Source organism: Oncorhynchus keta, unplaced genomic scaffold (genome assembly GCF_023373465.1).
Source record: "Oncorhynchus keta strain PuntledgeMale-10-30-2019 unplaced genomic scaffold, Oket_V2 Un_contig_17669_pilon_pilon, whole genome shotgun sequence".
NCBI classification, from domain to species: domain Eukaryota; kingdom Metazoa; phylum Chordata; class Actinopteri; order Salmoniformes; family Salmonidae; genus Oncorhynchus; species Oncorhynchus keta.
The window spans coordinates 1-22,233 of record NW_026280522.1 but is presented as its reverse complement, the minus strand read 5'-3'; the positions used below and the strand labels follow the sequence as shown (position 1 = coordinate 22,233).

General features: G+C 40.4%; 1 protein-coding gene and 2 long non-coding RNA genes across 8 annotated transcripts; 1 reads left to right on the top strand and 2 right to left on the bottom strand.

The window, feature by feature from the left end:
• Nucleotides 1-1,299: 1,299 nt before the first annotated feature.
• LOC127919837 (uncharacterized) lies at nucleotides 1,300-3,431 on the bottom strand. Of its 2 annotated transcripts, none has more exons than XR_008104255.1 (5): nucleotides 3,251-3,431; nucleotides 2,570-2,752; nucleotides 2,356-2,481; nucleotides 1,988-2,297; nucleotides 1,300-1,457 (listed from the first exon to the last, which is right to left on the bottom strand). It is a non-coding gene; the product is annotated as an uncharacterized LOC127919837 (long non-coding RNA). The 2 variants fall into 2 exon arrangements; XR_008104254.1 differs by lacking the exon at nucleotides 1,300-1,457 and adding an exon at nucleotides 1,861-1,936 and having other exon boundaries at nucleotides 1,988-2,108.
• Nucleotides 3,432-4,813: 1,382 nt separating this feature from the next.
• Nucleotides 4,814-12,929, top strand: LOC127919835 (zinc finger protein 883-like; the record flags this gene model as incomplete). The annotated part of the gene is made up of 2 exons (XM_052503693.1): nucleotides 4,814-5,006; nucleotides 9,940-12,929. Coding segments are annotated over 2 exons (1,587 nt in total), but the record flags the coding sequence as incomplete, so codon positions are not given.
• A 74-nt stretch (nucleotides 12,930-13,003) lies between these two features.
• Nucleotides 13,004-15,091, bottom strand: LOC127919836 (uncharacterized). 5 transcript variants are annotated; one of them, XR_008104250.1, is made up of 4 exons: nucleotides 14,417-15,091; nucleotides 13,288-13,999; nucleotides 13,148-13,251; nucleotides 13,004-13,111 (listed from the first exon to the last, which is right to left on the bottom strand). It is a non-coding gene; the product is annotated as an uncharacterized LOC127919836 (long non-coding RNA). The 5 variants fall into 5 exon arrangements; XR_008104251.1 differs by having other exon boundaries at nucleotides 13,030-13,111; nucleotides 13,184-13,219; nucleotides 14,417-15,089; XR_008104249.1 differs by having other exon boundaries at nucleotides 13,148-13,999; nucleotides 14,417-15,090.
• Between the last annotated feature and the right edge of the window lie 7,142 nt (nucleotides 15,092-22,233).

Here is a 22,233-nt window from a genome sequence, read left to right as displayed (position 1 = left end):
TGATGTATTGTTACACCATGTAGGAGCAGTATAGACCTAGTCTGTTCATTATATACATGATGTATTGTTACACCATGTAGGAGCAGTACAGACCTAGTCTGTTCATTATATACATCTACATGATGTATTGTTACACCATGTAGGAGCAGTATAGACCTAGTCTGTTCATTATATACATGATGTATTGTTACACCGTGTAGGAGCAGTATAGACCTAGTCTGTTCATTATATACATAATGTATTGTTACCCCATGTAGGAGCAGTATAGACCTAGTCTGTTCATTATATACATGATGTATTGTTACACCGTGTAGGAGCAGTATAGACCTAGTCTGTTCATTATATACATAATGTATTGTTACCCCATGTAGGAGCAGTATAGACCTAGTCTGTTCATTATATACATGATGTATTGTTACACCATGTAGGAGCAGTATAGACCTAGTCTGTTCATTATATACATCTACATGATGTATTGTTACACCATGTAGGAGCAGTATAGACCTAGTCTGTTCATTATATACATCTACATGATGTATTGTTACACCATGTAGGAGCAGTATAGACCTAGTCTGTTCATTATATACATCTACATGATGTATTGTTACACCATGTAGGAGCAGTATAGACCTAGTCTGTTCATTATATACATCTACATGATGTATTGTTACACCATGTAGGAGCAGTATAGACCTAGTCTGTTCATTATATACATCTACATGATGTATTGTTACACCATGTAGGAGCAGTATAGACCTAGTCTGTTCATTATATACATAATGTATTGTTACACCATGTAGGAGCAGTATAGACCTAGTCTGTTCATTATATACATCTACATGATGTATTGTTACACCATGTAGGAGCAGTATAGACCTAGTCTGTTCATTATATACATCTACATGATGTATTGTTACACCATGTAGGAGCAGTATAGACCTAGTCTGTTCATTATATACATGATGTATTGTTACTGTAGGAGCAGTGATGTATTATATTAATGTATTGTTACACCATGTAGGAGCAGTATAGACCTAGTCTGTTCATTATATACATGATGTATTGTTACACCATGTAGGAGCAGTATAGACCTAGTCTGTTCATTATATACATCTACATGATGTATGTTACACCATGTAGGAGCAGTATAGACCTAGTCTGTTCATTATATACATCTACATGATGTATTGTTACACCATGTAGGAGCAGTATAGACCTAGTCTGTTCATTATATACATCTACATGATGTATTGTTACACCATGTAGGAGCAGTATAGACCTAGTCTGTTCATTATATACATGATGTTACACCATGTAGGAGCAGTATAGACCTAGTCTGTTCATTATATACATCTACATGATGTATTGTTACACCATGTAGGAGCAGTATAGACCTAGTCTGTTCATTATATACATCTACATGATGTATTGTTACACCATGTAGGAGCAGTATAGACCTAGTCTGTTCATTATATACATAATGTATTGTTACACCATGTCAGTATAGACCTAGTCTGTTCATTATATACATCTACATGATGTATTGTTACACCATGTAGGAGCAGTATAGACCTAGTCTGTTCATTATATACATCTACATGATGTATTGTTACACCATGTAGGAGCAGTATAGACCTAGTCTGTTCATTATATACATAATGTATTGTTACAGATGTAGGAGCAGTATGGACCTAGTCTGTTCATTATATACATCTACATGATGTATTGTTACACCATGTAGGAGCAGTATAGACCTAGTCTGTTCATTATATACATCTACATGATGTATTGTTACACCATGTAGGAGCAGTATAGACCTAGTCTGTTCATTATACATCTACATGATGTATTGTTACACCATGTAGGAGCAGTATAGACCTAGTCTGTTCATTATATACATCTACATGATGTTACACCATGTAGGAGCAGTATAGACCTAGTCTGTTCATTATATACATGATGTACACCATGTAGGAGCAGTATAGACCTAGTCTGTTCATTATATACATCTACATGATGTTACACCATGTAGGAGCAGTATAGACCTAGTCTGTTCATTATATACATCTACATGATGTATTGTTACACCATGTAGGAGCAGTATAGACCTAGTCTGTTCATTATATACATCTACATGATGTATTGTTACACCGTGTAGGAGCAGTATAGACCTAGTCTGTTCATTATATACATCTACATGATGTATTGTTACACCATGTAGGAGCAGTATAGACCTAGTCTGTTCATTATATACATCTACATGATGTATTGTTACACCATGTAGGAGCAGTATAGACCTAGTCTGTTCATTATATACATCTACATGATGTTACACCATGTAGGAGCAGTATGGACCTAGTCTGTTCATTATATACATCTACATGATGTATTGTTACACCATGTAGGAGCAGTATAGACCTAGTCTGTTCATTATATACATCTACATGATGTATTGTTATACCATGTAGGAGCAGTATAGACCTAGTCTGTTCATTATATACATGATGTATTGTTACACCGTGTAGACCTAGTCTGTTCATTATATACATGATGTATTGTTACTATAGACCTAGTCTGTTCATTATATACATGATGTATTGTTACACCATGTAGGAGCAGTATAGACCTAGTCTGTTCATTATATACATCTACATGATGTATTGTTACACCATGTAGGAGCAGTATAGACCTAGTCTGTTCATTATATACATCTACATGATGTATTGTTACACCATGTAGGAGCAGTATAGACCTAGTCTGGTCATTATATACATCTACATGATGTTATGTAGTATACAGTCTGTTCCATGTGTAGGAGGAGCAGTATAGACCTAGTCTGTTCATTATATACATCTACATGATGTATTGTTACACCATGTAGGAGCAGTATAGACCTAGTCTGTTCATTATATACATCTACATGATGTTACACCATGTAGGAGCAGTATAGACCTAGTCTGTTCATTATATACATGATGTATTGTTACACCATGTAGGAGCAGTATAGACCTAGTCTGTTCATTATATATATGATGTATTGTTACACCATGTAGGAGCAGTATAGACCTAGTCTGTTCATTATATACATCTACATGATGTATTGTTACACCATGTAGGAGCAGTATAGACCTAGTCTGTTCATTATATACATCTACATGATGTATTGTTACACCATGTAGGAGCAGTATAGACCTAGTCTGTTCATTATATACATCTACATGATGTTACACCATGTAGGAGCAGTATAGACCTAGTCTGGTCATTATATACATCTACATGATGTATTGTTACACCATGTAGGAGCAGTATAGACCTAGTCTGTTCATTATATACATCTACATGATGTATTGTTACACCATGTAGGAGCAGTATAGACCTAGTCTGTTCATTATATACATCTACATGATGTATTGTTACACCATGTAGGAGCAGTATAGACCTAGTCTGTTCATTATATACATCTACATGATGTATTGTTACACCATGTAGGAGCAGTATAGACCTAGTCTGTTCATTATATACATCTACATGATGTATTGTTACACCATGTAGGAGCAGTATAGACCTAGTCTGTTCATTATATACATCTACATGATGTATTGTTACACCATGTAGGAGCAGTATGGACCTAGTCTGTTCATTATATACATCTACATGATGTATTGTTACACCATGTAGGAGCAGTATAGACCTAGTCTGTTCATTATATACATCTGTTCATGATGTATTGTTACACCATGTAGGAGCAGTATAGACCTAGTCTGTTCATTATATACATCTACATGATGTATTGTTACACCATGTAGGAGCAGTATAGACCTAGTCTGTTCATTATATACATCTACATGATGTATTGTTACACCATGTAGGAGCAGTATAGACCTAGTCTGTTCATTATATACATCTACATGATGTATTGTTACACCATGTAGGAGCAGTATAGACCTAGTCTGTTCATTATATACATCTACATGATGTATTGTTACACCATGTAGGAGCAGTATAGACCTAGTCTGTTCATTATATACATCTACATGATGTATTGTTACACCATGTAGGAGCAGTATAGACCTAGTCTGTTCATTATATACATCTACATGATGTATTGTTACACCATGTAGGAGCAGTATAGACCGACAGTAGCTAGCTACTTATTTAGATTTAGTTTGATTTAATGAAACTGCCTTTAATGTGCTGTAGTAAACATGTTTTATTTGCACTAATCAATCAACACATTCAGGTCTTTGTATGTCTCAATATAATAGTATTATTTAATTAAATCCATGTAAATCCTTTGTCTCAAAGGATTTAAATCCTTTGTCTCAAAATAAAATATGATCCTCAACTGCGTTTCCCCTCCAGTCAGCAGGCGGCGATGTGCGTCTTTCAGGCGACGCTGCCAGCGTGACGTATAATCTAGTGGACGGTTCTTCAGAAACAGCTCGTCAACCACCTCGGTAGCTTGCTAGCCAATATAGCCGAAAGATTCAAGATATTTATACGATTTCGGTGTATATTAGCTACTGTGTTTCAGACACACTTCTGTGTCTAAACTTGTTAAACTGTTTAATTTAATATTACGTTATTTTGTATTAGTCAGCTTTAGTAGCTGGCTGGTTAAGTTAGCAGGAGCCTAGTCGCTAATGATAGCTAGCTAGCTAACATCCACGACCATGAGCTCCCTAAACTACTCTCCTCCTGTTAAAGAAGATGAGGTCTGCTGGACGGAGAAAGAGGGTCTGTGGCAGAACATTGTTGTGAAAGAGGAGAAGGAAGAGGAGGATGTTACAGTAAAACAAGTAGAAGGTGATGCTGTTACAGTGAAAGAAGAGAAAGACGTTTCAGTGAAAGAAGAGAAAACGTTTCAGTGAAAGAAGATGAAGACGTTTCAGTGAAAGAAGAGGAAGACACGTTCAGAGTAAAAGAAGAGGAGGATGAGAAGGAGGAGGGGGAGATTACTGTCACATTGGAGGAAGAAGAGGAGGGTGGTGATCTGTTTAACACCAGTAAGTACCGTCTCTGCAGTCGTTGAACCAATATGCAGTAAAAGGGTTCTCCACTTTAATGTTGTTCTGTAGGAATGGCTGAAGCTTCACTGTAACGTGTAGAACATCAAGAGTGGACCATCAACAAAACGTTAACAATTGATCAAATGCATCCAATGACAATGTCTGAAATACTGTACTCCCCAATATCTCCTATTAGATTAGCCCAGGAGGGGCTATCAGCAGTTGTTACATCCATTTTGGGACTTATACATGAATGATATGTACCCATTGCTTCTTGAAGAAATCACTTATAAATGCCTCATGAGCTTAGGTCAACTGTCGTACCCCATCAGAACCCAAAATATAAGCTTTTTTTTCACGACAATGTTCATTAGTAAATGTAAACACACTGTATATCCTCAAAACATGATTCATTCATTTGAGTCTCAAGCATTTCTAAAACATTTAACATTTTCATTTAATTCTTTAAAACAAATCTAATTTAGAATAAGTAACGTAACAAAATGTGTAAAAAGGGAAGCGGTCTGAACTTAATGAATGCACTAGGGCCCCAACTAAAACAAATCTTGGGTCAACCAAGAATCATCTTTTCTTTCTAACAACCGATTTGGAGAAATGTTATAAACATGTATTTTTCCATATATAGACACATCCCATGTGGTTTTTAATAAAATCAACTATATGTACTGAACTGGTCTGATGCTTTGAGCACGCAGTTTGATTAAATAATTAAGACACACATATGACTCGGGAACCAGAGATCAAGATAGCCTAACCATCAGTAAAAAACTCTTCCTCCTCCCGCTGGCCTTCGTAAATTCTGACGTTATGCTCCTATAGTCTCTGGTAATAAACTACACCAGCAGTCGGCAACCTTTTCCATCCATCCTTTGGGTTCCTTTTGGCAAAGCAGGCTGACATGTCTTTTTTTTTTTTTTTACCTTTATTTAACTAGGCAAGTCAGTTAAGAACAAATTCTTATTTTCAATGACGGCCTAGGAACAGTGGGTTAACTGCCTGTTCAGGGACAGAACGACAGCTCGGGGGTTTGAACTTGCAACCTTCCGGTTACTAGTCAAATCAAATCAAATGTGCTTCTACACCTGCATTGCTTGCTGTTTGGCGTTTTAGGCTGGGTTTCTGTACAGCACTTTGAGATATCAGCTGATGTACGAAGGGCTATATAAATAAATTTGATTTGATTTAGCCTGGATAATACCTGCCAGTCTGCACAGTGTAATATCAACCCTGAGCATATCAGACTGTTTTTCTCCACTACATCACCGTATTCTTGCCGTAATTCCCGCTCTGGACCATTACACCGGATAATCGCAGCTAGCTTGCAGCCACCAAGTGGCCCAGCCTCGAAGCTAGTCTTGAGCCAGGCTCATCTCCCAGCCTGCTCAGTGGATCCTATGATCACTCGGCTACACAGCTGATGCCTCCCAGACTCTTCACTAAGACGACTAGAAGCCACTACATCACCGGATTCCTGCCGTAAGCTCTGGATCTTTGCACCAGTGTGGCTATAGTGGCTAACGCCCTTGTTCCGAAGCTAGCACCAGTTAGCCTCGAGCCAGGTGCATCTCCCGGCTAGCAAACAAAATTACTCCAGCTGCAGTACCTCTTTTGCCAATTGGCCTGGACCCTTTGTCAACACGGAGCCCCGCCGATCAATCACGACTGGTCTGCCGACGTAATTCTGTCCGATGTGCCCTCAACCGGCCTTTGCAGGACGTCCGTGATGCCCTTGTCCCGAAGCTAGCACCAGTTAGCCTCGAGCCAGGCGCATCTCCCGGCTAGCGTAGTAATGACTACCTAACGGCTTCCCTGGTTCTTATATTCCTGTTCACTGGACCCTATGATCATTTGTCTACATAGCTGATGCCTGCTGGATTGTTTATTAATCACGGGTCTCCATTTAGTTTTTTGTTTATCTGTCGGCCACAGTCTCGAACTCAGGCCCTGTGTGTAGTTAACTGACCCTCTCTGCCCATTCATTGCCATTTTACCTGTTGTCTTAGATGATTAACTGTTGTCTTACCCGTTGTTGTCTTAGCTAGCTCTCCCAATCAACACCTGTGATTGCTTTATGTCTTTATGTCTTTATGTTGTGGTACAACCCTAAATCCGTAAACATGGGCACCCTCATAGATATTATCCTGACCAACTTGCCCTCCAAATACACCTCTGCTCATCACATTCAAACGCTCCCTAAAACACTTCTGCAAGCATGCCTTTCTAATCGACCAGGCCTGGGTATCCTGGAAGGATTTGGACCTCATCCCGTCAGTAGAGGATGCCTCGTTGTTCTTTAAAAATCATTTCCTCACCACCTTAAATAAGCATGACCCTTTCAAAAAATGTAAAACTAAGAACAGATATAGACCTTGGTTCACTCCAGACCTGACTGCCCTCGACCAGCACAAAAACATCCTGTGGCGTTCTGCATTAGCATCGAATAGCCCCGTGATATGCAACTTTTCAGAGAAGTCAGGAACCAATACACACAATCAGTTAGGAAAGCAACGGCTAGCTTTTTCAAACATACATTTTTATCCTGTAGCTCTAACTCCCAAAAGTTTTGGGACACTGTAAAATCCATGGAGAATAAGAGCACCTCATCCCAGCTGCCTACTGCACTGAGGCTAGGAAACACTGTCACCACCGATAAACCAAACTGTTAGACCTAGGTCCATCCTGCCCTGCCTTTCTAAAGTCTTTGAATGCCAAGTTAACAAACAGATCACTGACCATTTCGAATCCCACTGTACCTTCTCCGCTGTACAATCCAGTTTCCGAGCTGGTCACGGGTGCACCTCAGCCACGCTCAAGGTACTAAACAATATCATAACCACCATCGATAAAAGACAGTACTGTGCAGCAGTCTTCATCGACCTGGCCAATGCTTTCGACTCAATCAACAACCGATCGCTGCCCGCACCCCCCGGACTAGCACCACTACTCTGGACGGTTCTGACTTAGAATACGTGGACAACAACAATTACGGAGGTGTCTGGTTAGACTGTAAACTCTCATTCCAGACTAATATGAATCATCTCCAATCCAAAATTAAATCTAGAATCGGCTTCCTATTTCTCAACAAAGCCTCCTTCACTCACAGTGCCAAACATACCCTCGTAAAACTGACTATCCTACCGATCCTTGACCATGGCGATGTCAATTACAAAATAGCCTCCAACACTTTACTCAGCAAACTGGATGCAGTCTATCACAGTGCCATCCGTTTTGTCACCAAAGCCCCATATACCACCCACCACTGCGACCTGTCGGCTGTCCGCTGGCCCTCGCTACATATTCGTCGCCAAATCCGTTGGCTCCAGGTCATCTCTCAGTCTTTGCTAGGTAAAGCTCTGCCTTAACTCAGCTCACTGGTCACCATAGCAACACCCACCTGGTCACCCCCAAAGCCAACACCTCCTTTGGCCGCCTTTCCTTCCAGTTCTCTGCTGCCAATGACTGGAACGAATAGCAAAAATCGTTGAAGTTGGAGACTTATTTCTCCCTCACTAACCTTAAGCATCAGCTATCTGAGCAGCTTACCGATCGCTGCAGCTGTACACAGCCCATCTGTAAATAGCCCATCCAACTACCTACCTCATCCCCATGTTTTTTTAAAACTTTTTTGCTCTTTTCCACACCAGTATTTCTACTTGCACATCATCATCTGCACATCTATCTCTCCAGTGTCAATTTGCTAAATTGTAATTACATCGCTACTATGGCATATTTATTGCCTTTCCACCCTACACCATTTGCAGACACTATATAGATATTTATATTCTATTGACTGTTCCTTTGAGAACTTGATCGCAACTGGCCTACCTGGTTAAACTATCATTATTACATCATGGCCACCTGGTTAAATAAAGGTTAAATAAATAACATTAAGAAAAATAATAAATATCGTAACTTTATTGACAACACCCAAATGGATACTGTCATTAATGTGGTTCTTCAATAATTAAACATCATTCTTAATACTGTAGCTGTTTAGTTAGTCACATGTTCATCTATCATCAGCTGATCCAGGAAATACTTTTCTGAATCACAGTCACATGACAAACATCAAGACATACAACAACAGCCAAAGTGCTTCTTCATTCATTACTCTGGTAAAGACAGTTATGCTCCACGTTGGATCCAACATCCCTACCGTCATAATGTGTAGAGAACTGTTCCTTGTTGGATAGGCTATTGTACAACACACAGAGCTATTTTCCTTCATTTGTTGTTAGGTTAAGTTATGGGCCAATTTGGCAAACCGTGTACAAACCCTCAGACAAAGAGCATTTTACTGGTTGAAGTGTTTTTTAAGTACAAAGAGGTTGATTTGCGATGACGACACAAACATTATATTAAGCAGGACGTTCAAACGAGCATTACATTTATAATCCAAAGTAGTGTGAAATGCTCTCATAAGCAACCTGGAAATGGAGGTTACTCCCCTGAGTTTTCCCCCATTCACATTCAGAATACTGAAAAACTAAAATCTTTGCCCACCATTTTTGCTGCAGGCAGATATACTACATCCATAACTATCGGTTTCCTCATTAGCAGGGAGGAGTATCTGCAATCAAATTGCATGTGCATCGCCCTCATGCTGCAAGTTTAGCAAACACAGAAAGGTGCCTTGGAGACCAAAAGTCGTCTGGCACACTGTTTAGAGTTTCAACAACATGAATTTCCTATTTCTAGCCTACAATCATCGATGTTACTACTAATGTGAAAACAAGAAAAAATATTACTTTTCTTGCTAATTTTAAGACAATTGTCAAATAATGTTAACATTCATTACAGACGTCAATTGCTGTACAACATCATAGCTACGCTGTTGGCATCACCTTTTACAGTGGACTTCTGCTGTTGTGGGCCTTTAATCATCTGTCTGACTTTGTTGTTCACACAGGAGAGATACGGGACTATCGTGGATCCTCTGGGGAGCCTCAACAACCTCATGATGCTGAAGAGGGAGAGAAGGGTCTCTCCAGATCAGAACACCTCAATAAACAATGTGGGAAGAGGTTTGGTCGATCTGGAGAGCTGACAGTGCACCAGAGAACACACACAGGAGAGAAATCTTACAGCTGTGGTCAATGTGGGAAGAGTTTTTGTCGATCTGGAGAGCTGACAGTGCACCAGAGAACACACACAGGAGAGAAATCTTATAGCTGTGGTCAATGTGGGAAGAGTTTTTGTCGATCTGGAGAGCTGACAGTGCACCAGAGAATACACACAGGAGAGAAACCTTATAGCTGTGATCAATGTGGGAAGATGTTTGGTCGATCTTGCCATCTGACTCTACACCAGAGAATACACACAGGAGAGAAACCCTATAGCTGTGATCAATGTGGGAAGAGTTTTGTTCAATCTGACCAGCTGACAGTTCACCAGAGAACACACACAGGAGAGAAACCGTACAGCTGTGGTCAATGTGGGAAGAGTTTTACAACATCTGGCTCTCTGACTCAACACCTGAGAACACACACAGGAGAGAAACCCTATAGCTGTGTTCAATGTGGGAAGAGTTTTGTTCAATCTGACCAGCTGACACGACACCAGAGAACACACACAGGAGAGAAACCCTATAGCTGTGATCAATGTGGGAAGAGGTTTGGTCGATCTTGCCATCTGACTCTACACCAGAGAATACACACAGGAGAGAAACCATATAGCTGTGATCAATGTGGGAAGAGTTTTTGTCGATCTGGAGATCTGAGAGTGCACAAGAGAATACACACAGGAGAGAAATCTTATAGCTGTGGTCAATGTGGGAGTAGTTTTCCTACATCTAGCGGTCTGACAGTTCACCAGAGAACACACACAGGAGAGAAACCCTATAGCTGTGATCAATGTGGGAAGAGATTTGCTACATCCGGCCACCTGACTCTACACCAGAGAACACACACAGGAGATAAATCTTATAGCTGTGATCAATGTGGGAAGAGTTTCACAACATCTGGCTCTCTGACTCAACACCTGAGGACACACACAGGAGAGAAACCCTATAGCTGTGGTCAATGTGGGAGGAGTTTTACTACATCTAGCGGTCTGACAGTTCACCAGAGAACACACACAGGAGAGAAACCGTATAGCTGTGGTCAATGTGGGAGGAGTTTTAGTCAATCTGGAGAGCTGACAGTTCACAAGAGAAAACACACAGGAGAGAAACCTTATAGCTGTGATCAATGTGGGAGGAGTTTTGTTCAATCTAGCCAGCTGACTTCACACCAGAGAACACACACAGGAGAGAGATACTCTGATAAAAGATATCTGATCAAACATCAGAAAATACATACATGAAGAAGTTGTTTCAAGATATCAATGAAATAATGTCAGAATGTAGAATTTTTTGAAAACATTGTAGTAGGAGTATTTTAATGATGTCAGAATGTAGAATGTTTTAACATTGTAGTAGGAGTATTTTAATGATGTCACAATGTAGAATGTTTTAACATTGTAGTAGGATTATTTTAATGATGTCACAATGTAGAATGTTTTAACATTGTAGTAGGATTATTTTAATGATGTCACAATGTAGAATGTTTTAACATTGTAGTAGGAGTATTTTAATGATGTCACAATGTAGAATGTTTTAACATTGTAGTAGGATTATTTTAATGATGTCACAATGTAGAATGTTTTAACATTGTAGTAGGAGTATTTTAATGATGTCACAATGTAGAATGTTTTAACATTGTAGTAGGAGTATTTTAATGATGTCACAATGTAGAATGTTTTAACATTGTAGTAGGAGTGTTTTAATGATGTTCTACCTTATTGTTTGTCCTGTTCAATTGATTGTGGCATGATATGGATATTAACCTCAGGGGGAAATCCAGGCTCTGAATTGAAAGAGTATTATTTTACGAAAAAAGAGCTGCGTTACACTTACTGCGTTGGTGACCCACTAATCAAAATGCAGCACTTCAAAATGTAGCCAGCTGTTTTCTACAAGTTGAAAAAGCTGCTTGTTTAAAAAATATGATAATTGTTGCAGATGTTTGTGTATATACACACACATGAAAGCTGTACAATAAATTGGTCTATAATCAATTGTATTAACAATCTGACATCACTCCAGTATTTTTTGACAACATTCAAATGTTAATTGTCTTTATTCCACTACTGAAGAAGCATGTCTCAAATCACCTCATATTTCAAACATTCAGCCTGACAAAATATACATGTTTTATTATTCCATGCCTCACCATTAAGTGAATACATATTAACAAAGGGGTGAACATTTGGTTTTGATTTTCATAATTATTTATGCAACCAGCTGACCCTTTTTGGGTTTTTATTGGTAAAATTATATTGATGTTGTTGCCCTGCTTTTAGAATATCAGGATTCATTCTCAGATGTTCCAACCCAAATGTACTGGAGCACGACATTGGGGACTTGGCCCCGATCCAACAACATGCCCATCGAGTGAACCCTGAAAAGAGAGCGAGAAGTAAGGTGGAAAGTTACTACGGATATTGCGGGAGTTGGTTGCTGATTGTCTCAAGGGTGGGCAGTCAGCAAGTTTTGCATTTAGCCAGTGCTTGGCCATGGATTACAATTTATTTTGACTGCATGTTTTTCCGTATTGGAGAATAGAATTACAATTTATTTTGTTCCAAGGGAACGTGAGTTGTAGAATCTAGTGGGGGAGAAATATAGGATACATTTGTTGTCTTAACGGGGAAGTTGTTACAGGCTTTGGATTTGAGGTTGGACTTTCACACACAGAACGCACTGATTGGTGTCACCTCGTTATTATGTGTCACACCTGTGCTGGCTTGTCCATCTGTTTCTGTGTTTACCTTCAGCAGGATCCATCTGTTTCAGTGTTTACCTTCAGCAGGATCCATCTGTTTCAGTGTTTACCTTCAGCAGGATCCATCTGTTTCAGTGTTTACCTTCAGCAGGATCTATCCATCTGTTTCAGCGTTTACCTTCAGCAGGATCTATCCATCTGTTTCAGCGTTTACCTTCAGCAGGATCTATCCATCTGTTTCAGCGTTTACCTTCAGCAGGATCTATCCATCTGTTTCAGTGTTTACCTTCAGCAGGATCCATCTGTTTCAGTGTTTACCTTCAGCAGGATCTATCTATCTGTTTCAGTGTTTACCTTCAGCAGGATCTATCCATCTGTTTCAGCGTTTACCTTCAGCAGGATCTATCCATCTGTTTCAGTGTTTACCTTCAGCAGGATCCATCTGTTTCAGTGTTTACCTTCAGCAGGATCTATCCATCTGTTTCAGCGTTTACCTTCAGCAGGATCTATCCATCTGTTTCAGTGTTTACCTTCAGCAGGATCCATCTGTTTCAGTGTTTACCTTCAGCAGGATCCATCTGTTTCAGTGTTTACCTTCAGCAGGATCCATCTGTTTCAGTGTTTACCTTCAGCAGGATCCATCTGTTTCAGTGTTTACCTTCAGCAGGATCCATCTGTTTCAGTGTTTACCTTCAGCAGGATCTATCCATCTGTTTCAGTGTTTACCTTCAGCAGGATCCATCTGTTTCAGTGTTTACCTTCAGCAGGATCCATCTGTTTCAGTGTTTACCTTCAGCAGGATCCATCTGTTTCAGTGTTTACCTTCAGCAGGATCCATCTGTTTCAGTGTTTACCTTCAGCAGGATCCATCTGTTTCAGTGTTTACCTTCAGCAGGATCCATCTGTTTCAGTGTTTACCTTCAGCAGGATCCATCTGTTTCAGTGTTTACCTTCAGCAGGATCCATCTGTTTCAGTGTTTACCTTCAGCAGGATCCATCTGTTTCAGTGTTTACCTTCAGCAGGATCCATCTGTTTCAGTGTTTACCTTCAGCAGGATCCATCTGTTTCAGTGTTTACCTTCAGCAGGATCCATCTGTTTCAGTGTTTACCTTCAGCAGGATCCATCTGTTTCAGTGTTTACCTTCAGCAGGATCCATCTGTTTCAGTGTTTACCTTCAGCAGGATCCATCTGTTTCTGTGTTTACCTTCAGCAGGATCCATCTGTTTCTGTTTACCTTCAGCAGGATCCATCTGTTTCAGTGTTTACCTTCAGTTTCAGGATCCATCTGTTTCAGTGTTTACCTTCAGCAGGATCCATCTGTTTCAGTGTTTACCTTCAGCAGGATCCATCTGTTTCAGTGTTTACCTTCAGCAGGATCCATCTGTTTCAGTGTTTACCTTCAGCAGGATCCATCTGTTTCAGTGTTTACCTTCAGCAGGATCCATCTGTTTCAGTGTTTACCTTCAGCAGGATCCATCTGTTTCAGTGTTTACCTTCAGCAGGATCCATCTGTTTCAGTGTTTACCTTCAGCAGGATCCATCTGTTTCAGTGTTTACCTTCAGCAGGATCCATCTGTTTCAGTGTTTACCTTCAGCAGGATCCATCTGTTTCAGTGTTTACCTTCAGCAGGATCCATCTGTTTCAGTGTTTACCTTCAGCAGGATCCATCTGTTTCTGTGTTTACCTTCTGCAGGATCCATCTGTTTCAGTGTTTACCTTCAGCAGGATCCATCTGTTTCTGTGTTTACCTTCAGCTTCAGTGTTTACCTTCAGCAGGATCCATCTGTTTCAGTGTTTACCTTCAGCAGGATCCATCTGTTTCAGTGTTTACCTTCAGCAGGATCCATCTGTTTCAGTGTTTACCTTCAGCAGGATCCATCTGTTTCAGTGTTTACCTTCAGCAGGATCCATCTGTTTCAGTGTTTACCTTCAGCAGGATCCATCTGTTTCAGTGTTTACCTTCAGCAGGATCCATCTGTTTCAGTGTTTACCTTCAGCAGGATCCATCTGTTTCAGTGTTTACCTTCAGCAGGATCCATCTGTTTCAGTGTTTACCTTCAGCAGGATCCATCTGTTTCACTCCAGTGTTAATCTGCAAAATTGTAATTATTCGCCTACCTCCTCATGCCTTTTGCACACAATGTATATAGACTCTCCTTTTTTCTACTGTATTATTTTGACTTGTTAATTGTTTACTCCATGTGTAACTCTGTGTTGTCTGTTCACACTGCTATGCTTTATCTTGGCCAGGTCGCAGTTGCAAATGAGAACTTGTTCTCAACTAGCCTACCTGGTTAAATAAAGGTGAAATAAATAAAAAAAAATGAGGTGAAGCTTGAGTTAGATATCGACCTAGTGTGACCATCCTGGTCCCTCAAGTCAGTGAGTCAACACAGGAAGGAGCATTGAATGGATAGTTAATTTATTTCCAAAGCTGCAATGATGGGACACACACAGTATGGATGAATGATCAGTAGTGACGGGATATAAATACCACTCCCACAGCAATTCTACATTAATCTGCCCTGTAATATACTAACAAAAAAACTATTGAAATCTATTGAACTATTGAAAAGTCATTGTGATCGTATAGTGGATTTAACAATTCCTACTAATTCCTAATTTACTATAATACATTAATCAATTGTTTCCATGTGTCTCATATTCACAACATCAGAATATCGCCTCATCCATTTTATTATCAAAAAATTATAAAATTAACCTGAAATATTACTCAAAGTCCCCCTCTGGTGGCGAAGAAGTATAATACACCTAAACTAACAAAACCGGGCTGATAAACTCGCAGGTGTTCATGAGTTTATAAAACATGTACTTTATACATTTGTCATAAATTACCTGCATTGATGAGACACACAGTGTGGATGAATGATGAGTAGTCGACAGGGTAAAAATAGCACTCCTAAAAGAAGATGCATTTCCAGTTAGATACCAATTTGAAAGAGGGATCTTTAGCATAAAACCCACATGGAAAACAGAGATTTGGCAAATAACATATAAAGAGAGGCTGACTTGACGCCAAACCAACAACAGTAGTTACTAAAACATAAATTGCTAATGTATGATTTAAAACGTGGATTTTATGATGTAATGTCAATTTTATACATTTCTATCCCAGAACCACTCGATTTCTCCATAAATTCTCCATAAATCTGCTGTGGATTACCCAGAATCCTATACCTTTATCACACGAGCGGGGCAGCGGTCTAAGGCACTGTTCTTAAATTAATTGCCTCGTTAAATAGAGGATACAAATATTTTAAACATGTAACTTCGTTACACCGTTACACTGGCAAACAAACTCAGTAGCACAGAGAAGATCATCCATATGACGTTGAGAAATACTGCATTGTGTGTAGTTTGGAAGAGTCACAAAATAAGTTAATAAATATGTAATAACGCAAAAACATTGTTTGTTCCTATAGGTAACCATAACGTGACTACAACTAGCTTACTAAGTCTTTAACCACACTGTATTGTTACACTGGTGAGTTAAAACTCATGCTTCGTACACTTTAACTTGTTATCTGAAGATAAAATCTACATGTTACTCTACTGCGTTACCCACTCCAGTCAGCAGATGGCGGGCTGGGAATTTAAGGCGATGCTGCTGGTGTGACTTTTAAATTATGTATTTACAGCCATTGATTCTTGAAGAATATAACACATGCCTCATGAGCTGAGTTCAACTGTTGTACCCCATCAGAACCCCACATAATATATTTTTTTACTATAATGTTTAGAAACAATGTAAATCAACATTGTTTAGCAGTTAAGAACAAATTCTTATTTTCATTAACGGACGAGGAACAGTGGGTTAATTGCCTGTTCAGGGGCAGAACGACAGATTTGTACCATGTCAGCTCGGGGATGTGAACTTGCAACCGGTTACTAGTCCAACGCTCTAACCACTAGGCTACCCTGCTGCCTCAACATGGTTAAAACTATAATGTTGATATCATGGATGGTCAGTCCTTGCATCCATAGGTCTGTCTGTAGTTACATTTATCCAAACCCATAATAATTTTATTACCAAAATAGTGGTGGAATGACAGATTTGTTATTGTTTGAACTGCAGATTGCTGGGTTGTGTGGGGTTTTGAAACAGCAACTAAATGGCTGCCCAGAGACTTGGTTAACAGCTGAGGGATGGGGGAAGGAGAAGTGTAACCACTCTCAAATTCATAGAGAACGATATAGTAGAAACCTTAACCCAACAGCTAGCTGCCTCGTCAAGAAGTTCAGACATCTTGGCGTAACAGTTATAAGGTGTTGACTTGACAGTCGTTGGACCCAGGTTTGAGTTCAGCTCAGGGCCTCCCCCTGAATTCACTACACTATGAATACAAGGACTGGCCATCCATGATGTCATAATGATAATTTAACCAGTTTTCTGGGCTATATAGTATATTCTAGAATTAATCCATGATGTCATAATGATAGTTGCTGACTTTTGCCTAATACCTGCAGCAAATGCCTCTACCCCGTCTTCTGGCTGGGCAGAGTACTTTAGGATTTTAGTTACTGCGGTGTAACAAGGGCCTAGCCGTGCGGCCCTACCAACCCTTCTATTTCTTCGTAATGGCCCTTCGCGTGAGTTGGGTTTGTTCCTAAGTTCACGTTGTCACTCCCTTATTTTCCGGTCTAGTATGAGGTCTTGGATAGATATACTCCTATTTAAATATTATGAAGCGTTATGGATTCCTCCTATATTTCCTTACCCTCAAGTTATCTTTACCTATGTATATATCAATACCTAATAACAACTCCTAGTAGTTATTATGCTCGTCAGCTAGTAGTCACTCGGAAACTAGTATTGGCATATGTCTTGACTTCCTTAAAAATATATTATTGTCCACACAATGAAATATTCTTTAGTGCAATCACTTTAACCTATAACCAGAGTCACTTTCTGTTCAGTGAGAGTGTCAAAGCCGTTTGCTCTCCAGATCGTTAATCTGGCCTAGTTGTCAAAGTTTCAAGCTTTTATTAAGTCACTCTGTTTTTTGTCTTATACACATCATTACAACTCAATGGTTCTACAGTTTCCTAATACATCAATAATGCTCAATCAATCCTTAATGCTTTAAGCTATGCCAGATAATATTGCAAAACTTTAAATGTGTTAACACTTCTAACAATATTGACTAAATAGCTAAAATAGTTCAATTACCTTAAATGCTCAGCCCCTTGGTCACTTTCCCGTAATCGGTATTCTCGCAGCTATGACGCTAGATTCCGAATTCTAATATCTTAATACACTTCCAACTCTGTGTATGGACTCAATATATTGTAACTGGTATTTTGCTGTTTCCTTGTATTGCTAATCACATCTGTACCTGATGTCTCACTGAGTGACCGCCACTTTGTCTGTATTCAAGAGGTGGTTAGACCTCTGTTTTTCTTAGACTCAGTCTCGGGGTCACCAAGTTCAACCAAGTATATTCAGATCGTGATCCAATAAGTATATAGGCAAAATAATCCAATCCTCTAATATTGTTATAGTCTAACAAGAAGAGTATAGTGCAATAGTAAATTTACCTGTGATGATCCTCCATATGAAGTCTGTCTCACATGTTAACGAGGATCATGCTGTCTTATGATCTCTGTTCTCTTTATATATATTTTTGAAGGGGAAGTTCCAACTGGGGCTGTAGACCTACGTAATCTTAGGCCTGTGTGTTAAACGGAAGCTCCCTATTATTACCCTTTAAGGTCATGTACTACTGACTCTCACATTGCTGCTTCCGTGTTACTGTTGGCTGATTCTACTTAATGATACCAGCTGGTTGTTTCTACCACTTGAGGCGGCGTAGGTGGCATGTCAAGCGTCAGCTGGGAGAAGTCTATGATAGGTATCTCCTCTGCTTCCCCCTGTTGTCCAGTTTCTGCAGGTGTGGTCCATGGTTCCATGAGGTCCCGTGAATGCCCTGTGTTGCTGTCCCATTGCTTGATGGAGTGGGCAGATTCTTTTCATCTCTTGTCACACCAGATATACGACATCCAGAACTAGTGGTTTCGTCATTAGCATGGAGGAGTTTATGCAATCAAATTGCCCTCGTGCCGCAATTTTAGAAAACACAAAGGGACCTGTATTGTAGACCAAAAGTCTTCTACCACACTGTTTAGAGTTTCAACAACATGAATAACTTATTTCTAGTCTACAATCTTAGATGTTACTACTAATGTGAAAACAAGACAAAATATGACTTCTTGCTCATTTTAAGACAATTTTAACATTCATTACAGACATCAATTGTTGTACAACATCATGGCTATGCTGTTGGCATCAACCTTTACCCTGGATTATCGCTGTTGTGGGACTTTAATCATCTGTCTGACTTTGTTGTTCACACAGGAGAGAGACGTGACAATCGTGGATCCTCTGGGGAGCCTCAACAACCTCATGACGCTGACGAGGCAGAGAAGAGTCTCCAGATCAGAACACCTCAATAAACACCCACAGAGACCCACAGGGAAGAGAACTCACTGTTGCTCTGACTGTGGGAAGAGATTCACATCATCAGGCATTAAAATTCATCAGAGAACACACACAGGAGAGAAACCTTATAGCTGTGATCAATGTGGGAAGAGATTTGCTACATCTGGCAAACTGACTCTACACCAGAGAACACACACAGGAGAGAAACCTTATAGCTGTGATCAATGTGGGAAGAGATTTACTAAATCTGGAGATCTGACAGTGCACAAGAGAATACACACAGGAGAGTAACCTTATAGCTGTGATCAGTGTGGGAAGAGATTTACTCAGTCACACAGCCTGATATACCACCAGAGAATACACACAGGAGAGAAACCTTATAGCTGTGGTCAATGTGGGAAGAGGTTTCGTCAATCTGGCAATCTGACTCAACACCAGAGAATACACAGAATTGATTTCAATTAATTAATGTCACAATGTAGAATTTTTTAACATTGTAGTAGGAGTATTGTAATGATTTCACAATGTAGAAGGCTAACCCTTTGCCCACTTATGAATTGATATCAACATGTAATGGATATTAGCCTCAGGGGAAAAATCCAGGCTCTGAAATGGAAGAGTACTATTTATGTGATTTAACAAAAATTGACAAACAAATCAAATTAATTTATAAAGCCCTTCTGATATCAGCTGATATCTCAAAGTGCTGTACAGAAACACAGCCTAAAACCCCAAACAGCAAGCAAAGCAGGTGTAGAAGCACGGTGGCTAGGAAAAACTCCCTAGAAAGGCCAAAACCTAGGAAGAAACCTAGAGAAGAACCAGGCCATGAGGGGTGGCCAGCCCTTTTCTGGCAGTGCCGGGTGGAGATTATAACAGAACATGGCCAAGATGTTCATAAATGACCAGCATGGTCGAATCATAATAATCACAGTAGTTGTTGAGGGTGCAACAGATCGACACCTCAGGAGTAAATGTCAGTTGGCTTTTCATAGACGATCATTAAGAGTATCTCTTCCGTTCCTGCTGTCTCTAGAGAGTTGAAAACAGCAGGTTTGGGACAGGTAGCACATCCGGTGAACAGGTCAGGGTTCCATAGCCGCAGGCAGAACAGTTGAAACTGGAGCAGCAACACGGCCAGGTGGACTTGGGACAGCAAGGAGTCATCGTGCCAGGTAGTCCTGAGGCCTGGTCCTAGGGCTCAGGTCCTCCGAGGAAAGTCCCACCCAGTTGATGCCCTGGATGGAATCATGTGATACCTCCTTAACCAATAGGAAAGTCCCACCCAGTTGATGACCTGGATGGAATCATGTGATACCTCCTTAACCAATAGGAAAGTCCCACCCAGTTGATGACCTGGATGGAATCATGTGACACCTCCTTAACCAATGGGAAAGTCCCACCCAGTTGATGACCTGGATGGAATCATGTGACACCTCCTTAACCAATGGGAAAGTCCCACCCAGTTGATGACCTGGATGGAATCATGTGATACATCCTTAACCAATAGGAAAGTCCCACCCAGTTGATGACCTGGATGGAATCATGTGACACCTCCTTAACCAATGGGAAAGTCCCACCCAGTTGATGACCTGGATGGAATCATGTGACATCTCCTTAACCAATGGGAAAGTCCCACCCAGTTGATGACCTGGATGGAATCATGTGATACATCCTTAACCAATAGGAAAGTCCCACCCAGTTGATGACCTGGATGGAATCATGTGATACTTCCTTAACCAATAGGAAAGTCCCACCCAGTTGATGACCTGGATGGAATCATGTGACACCTCCTTAACCAATAGGAAAGTCCCACCCAGTTGATGACCTGGATGGAATCATGTGATACCTCCTTAACCAATAGGAAAGTCCCACCCAGTTGATGACCTGGATGGAATCATGTGACACCTCCTTAACCAATGGGAAAGTCCCACCCAGTTGATGACCTGGATGGAATCATGTGACACCTCCTTAACCAATGGGAAAGTCCCACCCAGTTGATGACCTGGATGGAATCATGTGATACATCCTTAACCAATAGGAAAGTCCCACCCAGTTGATGACCTGGATGGAATCATGTGACACCTCCTTAACCAATGGGAAAGTCCCACCCAGTTGATGACCAGGATGGAATCATGTGATACATCCTTAACCAATAGGAAAGTCCCACCCAGTTGATGACCTGGATGGAATCATGTGATACCTCCTTAACCAATAGGAAAGTCCCACCCAGTTGATGACCTGGATGGAATCATGTGATACTTCCTTAACCAATAGGAAAGTCCCACCCAGTTGATGACCTGGATGGAATCATGTGATACTTCCTTAACCAATAGGAAAGTCCCACCCAGTTGATGACCTGGATGGAATCATGTGATACCTCCTTAACCAATAGGAAAGTCCCACCCAGTTGATGACCTGGATGGAATCATGTGATACTTCCTTAACCAATAGGAAAGTCCCACCCAGTTGATGACCTGGATGGAATCATGTGATACCTCCTTAACCAATAGGAAAGTCCCACCCAGTTGATGACCTGGATGGAATCATGTGACACCTCCTTAACCAATAGGAAAGTCCCACCCAGTTGATGACCTGGATGGAATCATGTGACACCTCCTTAACCAATGGGAAAGTCCCACCCAGTTGATGACCTGGATGGAATCATGTGATACATCCTTAACCAATAGGAAAGTCCCACCCAGTTGATGACCTGGATGGAATCATGTGACACCTCCTTAACCAATGGGAAAGTCCCACCCAGTTGATGACCAGGATGGAATCATGTGATACATCCTTAACCAATAGGAAAGTCCCACCCAGTTGATGACCTGGATGGAATCATGTGATACCTCCTTAACCAATAGGAAAGTCCCACCCAGTTGATGACCTGGATGGAATCATGTGATACTTCCTTAACCAATAGGAAAGTCCCACCCAGTTGATGACCTGGATGGAATCATGTGATACTTCCTTA